Source organism: Synchiropus splendidus, chromosome 10 (assembly GCF_027744825.2).
Source record: "Synchiropus splendidus isolate RoL2022-P1 chromosome 10, RoL_Sspl_1.0, whole genome shotgun sequence".
NCBI lineage: Eukaryota > Metazoa > Chordata > Actinopteri > Syngnathiformes > Callionymidae > Synchiropus > Synchiropus splendidus.
This window is the reverse complement of record NC_071343.1, coordinates 1063791-1074273: the sequence shown is the minus strand read 5'-3', so window position 1 is coordinate 1074273 and position 10483 is coordinate 1063791. Positions and strand designations below refer to the sequence as shown.

The window sequence follows — 10483 nt, the reverse complement described above, 5'->3', positions numbered from 1 at the left end:
TTGTCTGTGTGGAGTGTGTGGCCCTGGCTGTGTGTCTGACCGCCTCGTCTTGTGTGTGTGTGTGCAGTTCTGGCCTCGGCTGAACGTGGAACGAGAGGAGAGCCTCTACCCTGGGTCTCCTGCCTTCATGGACGTCCCTTGCTAAATGCCGCAGAGGCTCACAGCAGGTGCCGCGTGGTCCTTCACTCCTGACAGGAGGAAGGTGTGGCTCCCTGTGTCTGAGAACATGGTGCTCAGCGGTCGGAGATGAGGTCCCCTCCAGGTGCAGGAGTTTCTTGAAGTCTTGCTCATGAGATCATCTTCAGGAATGTTATGGTGAAGAAAGCGCTGAGCCAGGACCTCGGGGTTTCACCTGTGGTCACCAGCTTGAGAGTAACTGGACTCTGAGGTGGAGGCGCTCAGTGATCCAGGAGAGACTCAGAGTAGAGCCTCCGCTCCTCTCTGTAGCGTCCCTGATGTTTGTTAGCTTGAACTTCAGATTCAAGCACCACAGACCAGAACAAAGGTCTGAAAACAGGATCAGGAACAGCATGTTGCCAGATCCGCCTGAAGGCTGCCTAAAGTCTAAATCCCAGTGAGGGCAAACTTTCCACGACCAACTCTCCTGGCTGCTGTGCACCATCTGAAGTTGATTCACTCATGAAGTCTGCTGCTCTCAGGACCCGAGCGCGCCACTCGTGGCAGGAGGGAACAGCCAATCGTGACGCGCCACAGACGCGGCCTCGCGCTCACACAGCTTCATGACGTCAGAGACCCTTTATTTGAGGCCAGATTCAGAGCTCTACAGCGCAGCAGGCGGGAATGACAGGTGGCAGCAGTGAACTCTCATGGTGAACGTGCGCGGTCGAGCTTTTTCACTGCTGTGGTGCCGACCTGCGGCTCCAGGCGTCCGATGGCACCGTGCTCTTCCACAGTCCAGTGAGATGGCTTTGGCTGGGGTGGCACAACAGTGTGTGCAGGAGGTGGTGGCTCAGTGGGCGCCAGCATCCGCGCGGCTGTCGCACAGCTGCTGGTAGAGCTCCGGACTGGCAGTGTAGGCAGAGACGGCGCGCTTGAACTCCTCCAGGGGGCAGTAGACCCCACTGCAGCCGGGGATCAGCTGATCCTGGAGGGAGGAGTGGCAGGTGAAGACGCTGCCAGACTCTGGCCTGGTCCTTGGCTCTACCTGTTCCATGTAGGAGACCTTCACCACGGGCTCCTTGGTGGCACGGTGCTGCAGCAGCTCCAGCGTGATGTCGGCGGCGAACGGCGGCCAGCGCATGTCAAAGATGCCCAGAGCCATGAGACACGGCACCAGAGTGGTGTCGTGGGCCGAGTACAGGAAGAGCCTCCTGTGCAGAGGTCACAGGTCGGTACAAGATGGAAGCAGCGCCGCTGGAAGGCGTCGCACCTGCCGGGCTCCGAGGCCGCCTGGATCTTCTGCTCCATGTTGGTCAGCATGATGTGCAGCAGCGGTCCGACGGAGAGCTGCAGGCTCTCGCTGTCACACACGCAGGCTCAGACTCGGCACGGCTGGGAGCTGACACGTCTCTGACTCACCTGTTGTCAGGCTGGAAGATGTGGCAGATCATGTCCACCGACCTGCGCTCCACCCTCTCGCTCCAGGAGTGCAGAGCCTCCGGGGACGGCAGGCCGTGGGTCTGCGCCGAGACGGAGAAGAGCACGGTGGTGAACGCTGGACCTGTTGACCTTTCCCTCCGCATGTCACCAGTGTGTCTAGGCCACGCCCCCTCACCCACCTGTCGCGCCACCATGTCGTCTCTGATGAGGATGAAGTCCACCGGCTCCTGAGGGGCGATGCCCAGTTCTCGGTGGATCTGTTTCAGGTCCCCGGCGATGTCAGGCAGAGCGGACGACTCGGCCCAGCGGTGTCTGCGGGAGCAGAGGCTACAGTCAGCGCCGTCACAGCCGCCGACGGCGGGCGGAGCCAGCACCTGCCCAGCAGCTTCAGCAGCTGGCATCCGTGATAGTTGGGGTACAGGATCTCCTGCTGGGCTGCCACCGTCGCTATGGAAACCACATCTGCAGAGGAGCGGAGGCCGTGAGCCGCCGGCTTGGCGCCGCTGCGTCGTCGCCGCTCACCTCGCTGCTTCTGATCGAAGAGTCCCGCCAGCAGACACGTGGCCGACTCGATGGTCCTCACGACGTTGGTGGAGCGGACGCTGTGGGGGACACTCGGGGTCAGGGGGCTCCGGTGACCCAGAGGAGAGCCACGCGTCCAACTTACTAGACCTCGGAGGGGTCGAAGGCGGGGCTGAGGAAGCCTCCCTGCTCCACGTACTTCCTCCTCAGCCTGGCGCCCAGGTCGTACAGCTGCTGCATGCCCAGCGTGGTCAGCTGACCCGGGAAGGAGCCGCCCTGTTGGGCCACAACCAGGGAGTCACTCTCAGCCCCGCTCTCACCTCGCGGCTGGACCACGTGAGGAGTTATGACGCCGTAGAAGCGTAGATAGATGAGTTAACATTAGCGCTTCAGGGTTCCTTCACCTTACTACCTCTGTTCAGAGTGCCCCCCACCCGAAGCCACCCGTCCCTGCAGCTTCGTCCCTCCATCTCCAGCCTCACAGCGACTCACGCTCAGAACGTTCCTTCGGTAACTGTCCTCCACCGCCGACGAGGGCTTGGGCCCGCCGTGGAGATCCGTCACCACGTAGCGGATGCGAGTGTGAGGCGGCGGCTCCAGCAGCGCCGGGGTCCACTGGGCCTGGAAGAGCCGGAGCATGGGAGACGGCCTTCCCTCGTGCACAGGTGCACACTCACCTCCAGCACGTCAGGGATGGACTTGAGCGGCGTCCTGGCTCCGTGGCGGAACAACACCTGGACCAGTTTCAGCTCATAGGCGGCGTGTGGCTCGGTGGAGGAGCAGCCGCCTGGTTTCCTCTGCGTCCACAGCACGGAGCACAGACCCACCGACACTGAGCCCAGCAGGCCGGCTCCGGTCCACAGCTTCCTCATGTGGGAGCTGCGGCAGAACAGGGCCACTCAGGTGCCTCCAGTTGGGCTGGTCTGTGGTGAGTCGTGATCCACGCGCCTCCTGCTGAGTCAAAGGGCGACACGTGACAACAACACTGCCACCGAAACCAGAGCACCTCCCGTCCTCCTCCTCGGTCACGCTGCTTCGCAAACACGCGGGGTCAAAGTTCGTCCTCGTGCGCACGAGCACACGAAGACGCCTCTTGCTCTGGGAAAAATGGTCCACTGACTTGCCACACACCCGGCGAACTTCACCGGCGTCTGAGGGAAACTGACCGGCAGCGACCGAGTCACTCGGTGCGACGAGCGACTCCTGGCGCCGCCTGACGTGGCCGCTGGGACATGGAGTCCGACTCGGTCCAACTCTGACGCGCAAACCAAGGCGCGGAACTACATTCCCCAGCCTCCGCCTCTGCACACGCGCGTGGACGCGTGACGTCAAGGGCCCGCGCGTCTGGGAAGGTTGAGTGACAGCAGCAGCGCGCTGTCTGACGCTGCAGAGGTTCGGCTCGACCAATGATGACGCTGCTCGGCTGGGCCGACGGGGTCGACATGATTGGACACACGTCGGTCACGTGAGCACGAGCCAGCAGAGCTGACAGCGATGACGTTTTATTTGGTGTCGATTTCTTTTATGTTTACGCTACTGTTGCTTTAAGAGTCCCATGGTCGCTACAGTGCACCGGCTACTGCGTGACGTCCGTTTATGACAGTGGATCCATGCGCCCGGTTTAAAGTTGCTCACGCTGCTTCGTCACCATCGGCCCAGGGATGCGTTTCGAGCCGTGTGGTTGAATGACGTCATCGCCAGTGGTCGCCAGCGTGGTGCCTGGCGTCACCCAGAGAGGGTGGAGGGTCACCTCTGGAGGGGTGACCTCGGGTCTGAGGGCAGAAAGAAGCAGCCTGCGTGTCCGGTCGCGGTGTGACGTCAACACGGAGCGGGAAACTTGACGGCAGCACAAATCTTTGTTCAGTGTTTCGTTATTCAACAGCGGCGTCTCTGTGAACACGTCAAGAAAGTTACGGCGACTGTGACGAGCCTCTCTCGCCTGACCCCTGTCCACTGCTGGGTGACAGACAGACACGTGACACAGCAGCGGGGCGGCGCTTTATTTGATGGACAGCTGTCATGGCAGGACACAGAGTCAAAGGCATCAACGGTCGCTTTGATTTGATCAGGACGAAAAAACCTCTGACATAATCATACAAAACAAAAACCTCATTTCAAGACTAAGAAGTGCAATACCGCCACCTAGTGGCCAAACCCAAGAAGACCACGGGACCCCCTCCCGCTGTCCCCGTGGCGTCACACTCCCGGCTGCGTCTCCTGGAAGGTGCAGTTTCACGCTCCGGGACCAATGTTCTTCTGAAGGCACTTTGAGCCGCACCTTCTCTCCTCCCTGAAGTCAGGCCGTGACTCTGCTCTCCCCGCGCCCCTTCAGGCACAGGTTCGGGACGAGGCCCCCCTCAGACCGCCAGGTCGTCCTGCCGGATCCGGCTGCTGCTCCCGCTGGCCTTGCTGAGGCGGCGCTTGTCCTTCGTGTGGGCGGCGTGAGGCGAGGGCGAGCAGGTCTCGGCCACGTCTGGTGGCAGCTGATCGTATCTCATCCGCAGGAAGTCCTCCTCGTCCTCCAGGTTGTCGCAGCTGTGGTGCCGCTCCGTGGCCAGGTTGAGGGAGTTCTGCTGCAGGGCCATCCTGGTGTTGAAGGGGTGCGAGGCCATCGAGGTCATGGCACTGATGGCGTTGGGAGCGGACAGACACTGGCTGAAGTCGGGCGGCGGCGTGCAGGCGGCGGAGGGTGGCGGCGGCGGCGCCATGCTGAGGGCCCGCCGGCCGCCGCGGCGCAGCACTCGGCGCCGCAGGCAGCGCCTCGTGCTCCTCCAGCCCAGGTGGTAGAGCTCCAGCAGCGACAGCAGCAGCGACACGCCGGCCACCACCAGCATGAAGACGATGAAGACGTTCTTCTCGGTGGGTCGGGACATGTAGCAGTTGACGGGGTTGGGGCAGGGCCACGCCGTGCACAGGTACAGCGCCTTGAGGAAGACGCCGTAGATCATGTACTGCACCAGGATGAAGGTCACCTCCATGGCGGTGCGGATCACGATGCTCAGGACGTAGGTCTGCAGCAGGGCGCCCCTCAGGTGGAGCCGCCCCCCCGCCTCTGCTCGCACCCGCTTCTGGCCCTCCCTCTGCTGCAGGTACTGCTTCTCCCCCTCCAGCTCGCCGGCGCTCTCCTCCTGCTCCTCCTGCTCTCGCTTCCGCCGCTTCTCCTCGCGCCGCACGATGTGCATGGCGTGACCCATGTAGATGAGCGAGGGCGTGGACACGAAGACGATCTGCAGCACCCAGTAGCGGATGTGGGCGATGGGGAAGGCGCTGTCGTAGCAGACGTTGGTGCAGCCGGGCTGCTGCGTGTCGCACAGGAAGTCGCTCTGCTCGTCGCCCCAGGACGACTCGGCCGCCGTGCCCAGGACCAGGATCCGGAAGATGAAGAGCACCGTCAGCCACACCTTCCCCACGGAGGTCGAGTGCTCCTGGACTTCCTCCAGGAAGTTCCCCAGGAGGCTCCAGTCCCCCATCACGGCAGGAGGTGGCCCAGGACCCAAGAGGCAGCGGAGGAGGAGCAGGGAGCGGTGCTGCTCACAGGCTCGGGACGGAGGTCTCACTGAGGGAGAGGAGACCAGCCCAGATCACTCATCCAGCCGTGTTCATGTTCGTGTGTGCGAGTGCGTGTGTGTGTGTGTGTGTCAGAGGGTCGGCAAGTGCATAAAAATAACTGCCCTGTCTCTGCACCGCTGGAGGCCTGGACACATCAGAACCACCAGAGTTTCACCCTCAAACCTCCGCACCAGGCTCTGAACCCGGGCGGATGTGGAGGGTGAGGGACTCAGCCCTGGTCCGGTCCAGGTCTGGTGTCGGAGCTCCCCAGCCGCCGCGGGGCCAGTCACTGGGAGGAGAGTCCGACCTTTTAGCGCCGTGACCCGCTGCCGTGCCCGTGGCCAGCGGCTGCCAGCGACACGCAGCAGCTTCCACGTCAGGATGATGGAAACCTCGTGCCGATTCACATTCTCACCAGTTTCACCTCTCGACACTGTGAAAGCCAAACTTGGCAACGGCGTGCTGGGACCTGCCGGAGCGGCCTGGCGGGCTGCCGCGTGACAGCAGAGGTCACGCAGAGGGGAGCGCGGGACCCCGACCTTGGGGAGCGGCGTCCGAGCCTCGGGCCGACGCTTGGCTGGCGTGGAGACGCTCGGTGAGACAGCAGCCCGTGGGCCACATGGATGCAGTCCAAGGGCAGTTGGTCCCCAGACCACGCTTTGCCCAGGTCCGGGTGAGACGGCGGAGCGTTGACTGGCTCAGACCTTCAGAAGGTTCATCAGAGTGGGATCCCTCCAATGGACCGGGCCCCCCTGACTCTCCACCCTCCCCCCTTTGAGGAGCGCACATACACGAGGGACATGAAACAGTCCTCACAGGCTCATCTTTTATGGCGCTGCGTGAAGCCTCGGCTCAGATGAAGCTGATGATCTTTACAGCAAATAAATCTCACTCAGGCTGGAGGGTCAGACCGGGTCCCTCCCCAAACACAGAGCTGAGGGAGGTCATCCTCAGACCCGTCTCACTTCCTGTCCTGCTCCACTGTGTGACGAGTCAGTCTGCTGTGTGACGAGTCGGTCTGCTGTGTGACGAGTCAGTCTGCTGTGTGACGAGTCGGTCTGCCGTGTGACGAGTCAGTCTGCCGTGTGACGAGTCAGTCTGCTGTGTGACGAGTCGGTCTGCTGTGCATCAAGTCGGTCTGCTGTGTTCATGTCGGTCTGCCGTGTGACGAGTCGGTCTGCCGTGTGACGAGTCTGCTGTGTGACGAGTCAGTCTGCCGTGTGACGAGTCGGTCTGCCGTGTGACGAGTCAGTCTGCTGTGTGACGAGTCGGTCTGCTGTGCATCAAGTCGGTCTGCTGTGTTCATGTCGGTCTGCCGTGTGACGAGTCGGTCTGCCGTGTGACGAGTCTGCTGTGTGACGAGTCAGTCTGCCGTGTGACGAGTCGGTCTGCCGTGTGACGAGTCTGCTGTGTGACGAGTCTGCTATGTGACGAGTCGGTCTGCCGTGTGACGAGTCTGCTGTGTGACGAGTCTGCTATGTGACGAGTCGGTCTGCCGTGTGACGAGTCTGCTGTGTGACGAGTCTGCTATGTGACGAGTCGGTCTGCTGTGTGACGAGTCAGTCTGCTGTGTTCAGGTGGGCCCGCAGCCCCAGGGCTCCACCCTCCTGGCCTCTCCTGCTGTGTGGCCCCAGACACTGGGCAGTTTGCGCCAGTCAGCTGAGCGTGAATGAATGAATGGCTGCCCTCTCCACACACAAGAGCGTGTTTGTCTCTGGACCAGCGAGGCCTTCAGGGCCTTCACGGCTCTCAAGATGTTGTTTGTTGCTGGTGTTGGATTACGTGTCACATTCAGACACACCAAGAGGACTCCAGTCCTGGACCGGGCCACCGTGGCTCAGAGGTGGAGGACCCTCCGCTCGCTCACCACCATGGCAGCGCCCCCTGCTGTCCTGTCGTCGCCGCCCGGCTGCACTCTCTGCTTCGCTCTGGGTAAACAGCTTCTTCTTTGCTTTGCAGGAGCCAAGATGTTCCTGAGCCAGAGGGAAGCCGTCCTTTGACCTCACCTCCAGCCCTGCAGAGGGAAGGAGCCCAGCACCTTCTGATGGAGGTCAGCATCCATGTTTAGGTTCTGTCCCAGCAAACGCTGTGAGGGACCTGCGCTCACCAGACGACTGTGTGGCTCCACGTTCTCCCGGTCCCCTTTTAAGGCGGTGTTTGAAGAGAGATTAGTGGAGGGAAACACAGGAGGTCGGCCTTCACCGCTCGGGTGTTGGGTTCTGAGCGGGCTTTTAAAAGCCTGTGACACCCAGACTGCATCCTGAGACTAAACACCATTCACCCCTCTGAGGGAAGGAGACAAAGTGCTCCTCGGTCTGGGCTCAGTCGTCCAGGAGGGAGGACGCCTGGTGGTCATCGTGTTACGGAAGACGCGGCTTTTGAGCCGCCCCCAGGCTCCAAAGATGGTGAAGGTCACGTGTTGGTGACTCAACTGGGACCTTCACATCTTCATCCAGGAAGCCGACTCAGCACAGAGCGCTGTGAACGTTGGTCATGGCGGTGACAGCGGTTCAGAGCAGGAGGACGCCAACCTGGTCCTGGCTCCTCCACCCCCGGACCGGCCGACGCCTCTCAGTAGGTGGGCTGCTGTGAGGACCTCGCTCTCCCTGACGCCGACCTGGCGCCCGGGCCTGGACACCGCAGCACGTGCCGCCAGCCGCGGCGGCGTCTCGTGACTTCCTCCGCAGTGGATGTAACCTCAGCCACCATCTCTCTCTCCAGCCTGGTGAGCTGGGACCCCGTCACCTGTTGCCCCCTGGGCTGCATGTGTCAGTGTGGGCTGTGGAGGCGGCGGCGCTGGCTGCTTCCTTACATGGACGTGCGGCTCTCATCACTGCTCACTGAGCCTCGGCCGCGCGCTGAGCTATTGTTTGTGTGTGGCGCTACAGTGGAGCAGCAGACAGCTGGGCGGGTATTTTAGGAGCCATTATTCATCGTGATCCCCGTCCTTCCAAGGTCTCGATCCACATCTGTGTTTCCATCCGTCAGTCACCAAACGGTTCCTCCAGGCCTCCCTCACTCGAGAACAAGACCTCAGGATCCCGGGCGTCAGACCAGACCCGTCTGAGAGTCTGAGTCATAAAACTCCTGACCAGAACCAGGCTGGCACCACAGCGCCACCTGCAGGTCCACCTGAGGAACACTTCTCCTGGGAGGAGCTGCCCAGGCTCCACGGCTCCAGCAGCAGCCCATTCCTCAACCAAACCAACCAGGACAGGCAGCAGCAGGAGCTGACCCTCCTCCCTGCTCTTCATGCAGACGGCTGGATGGAGCCGCCTCCTCTGCTCCATCGCCAGACAAACGCTGGCTCTAAGAAGCTCCAGGGTCCCGCCTCCACCCATCAGAGTGTCGGGGCCACGTCCGATGGCGAACTGAGGCGAGCGCTCAGAAGTCCTCACCTGAGGCAGTGAGGAGCTGTGGAACAGTGACACCTTTCTTCCCTCTTGACTCCACCCCCTCAGCTCTCCAGAGGAGAGGAGCTCGCTTGCGTCAGCCAAACCCTCAGGAGCTCTGGTCCTGCCGGCGCAGCTGAGGGAACGTCTCTGGACCAGCCGGAGGGTCGCAGGCTCTCGGCCAGTGTTGAGTCCCCCGGCAGAGCGAGACTCATGGCTCGCAGGTCTTACCTGCCTGTGGCTGCAGGAGGTCCAGATGAGCGGCTCCTCACCAGCGGCAGCTGCTCCTCGACTGGCAGGAGGGACCAGCATCTCCAGTAAGTGTGCTCCAAACGCCCTCCCCGCTGCCTCCCCGCCTCCTCCCGCCCCCCCGACACCCTTTTCTTCTGACATCCCTGGTGCTCTATTTTTTGCTGGGAAGCCGCGCGGGCCAACAGGAGGGAAGTGGAATTGTTTTCTAGGATTAATGGGAATTCCGCTCTGAGTAAACTTCCAGAGTCGGTTCTCAGGCTCTTTGTGTGGCCCGTGATCACGAGCAGTGAGGGACACACACATCTGTGTTCCTCCAGTGTTGAGAGGCTCTCACCCCGGGCCTCCTCACCTGAGAGTCTGCTTCACTCCACTGTCTGCACCAGGTCTCACCAGCCTGCCGCTCCTCACTCTGGCCTCCTGCGGCCGCACTGCTGAAGCACCTGCTTCCTTTCTTCAAGGTCTTCAGGTGGACTAGCTTTGAGTGAGCCGAGCCAGAAGACACAGCTGGGTTTCTCCTCTCTGCAGTGACCCAGAGCACCACAGTGTCTGGACTCCCTGAGAGAGAGAAGCTCGGTCACCCAGGAGAGACTCTGTGTGGAGCCTGGAGAGTCCAGCGGAGGACGAAGCCAGGGTGAGTGCTGCTGCTGTTGGAGACGCAGGTGGCGCTCATCTAACTCGGGACAGAGGCGCTCTTGTCTCCAACAGAGTCCGGTGTCCAACAGAGCTGAGCTGGTTGCTTACGTAAACAGGCGTCGCTCCTGGATGGTCACGGCCCCAGTGAGAAGCCGACGTCACTCTTCAACAAGTGGCCCTTTGACTGCAGCCGCGGCCCTGTGTCTATTAATAGCAGAACCAAAGTCTCATGACAAACCAGTCCTCCACTTCAGCCCAGAATCTGTCTCTTTCAGCCTGGCCACCGGGAGGACGCCCGCCTGTCACGGAACGATCATCCCGCTCCCGGACGCTTCCACAGCCTTTCCATGACGCCGCTCATCTGGACGTTCCACCGGCCTGTTGCTGTGTGTCGGCCGGACTGAGAAGGATGCGCAGAAACACACCCTCGTGTGTGAGGGGAGAGCGCCCCGTAACGCTGCGCCCCGTAACGCTGCTGAGAGCGAAGGTGGCACCCGCCACTTTACATCCTGCCTTGTGGGGACCGTTTGGCCAGACCTCACAATCCAAGCCTCAGTTTGAGGCAGAGGACTGAG

At 61.7% G+C, this 10483-nt stretch overlaps 2 protein-coding genes across 4 annotated transcripts; both read right to left on the bottom strand.

Moving 5' to 3' along the window:
* Positions 1-741: 741 nt before the first annotated feature.
* On the bottom strand, positions 742-3582 carry acp6 (acid phosphatase 6, lysophosphatidic). 2 transcript variants are annotated; one of them, XM_053877301.1, is made up of 11 exons: positions 3249-3582; positions 2760-3033; positions 2575-2703; positions 2228-2358; positions 2083-2162; positions 1935-2022; positions 1740-1872; positions 1540-1640; positions 1391-1480; positions 1166-1331; positions 742-1105 (listed from the first exon to the last, which is right to left on the bottom strand). In XM_053877301.1, the coding sequence occupies exons 2-11, from the start codon at positions 2952-2954 to the stop codon at positions 971-973; spliced, it is 1248 nt and encodes a 415-aa protein (XP_053733276.1). In that variant the 5' UTR covers positions 2955-3033; positions 3249-3582; the 3' UTR covers positions 742-970. The 2 variants fall into 2 exon arrangements, with proteins under 2 accessions (XP_053733276.1, XP_053733275.1); XM_053877300.1 differs by having other exon boundaries at positions 2760-3581.
* A 20-nt stretch (positions 3583-3602) lies between these two features.
* Positions 3603-9298, bottom strand: gja5a (gap junction protein, alpha 5a). 2 transcript variants are annotated; one of them, XM_053877302.1, is made up of 2 exons: positions 9255-9298; positions 3603-5638 (listed from the first exon to the last, which is right to left on the bottom strand). In XM_053877302.1, the coding sequence occupies exon 2, from the start codon at positions 5550-5552 to the stop codon at positions 4440-4442; it is 1113 nt and encodes a 370-aa protein (XP_053733277.1). In that variant the 5' UTR covers positions 5553-5638; positions 9255-9298; the 3' UTR covers positions 3603-4439. The 2 variants fall into 2 exon arrangements, with proteins under 2 accessions (XP_053733277.1, XP_053733278.1); XM_053877303.1 differs by having other exon boundaries at positions 9030-9288.
* Positions 9299-10483: the final 1185 nt, after the last annotated feature.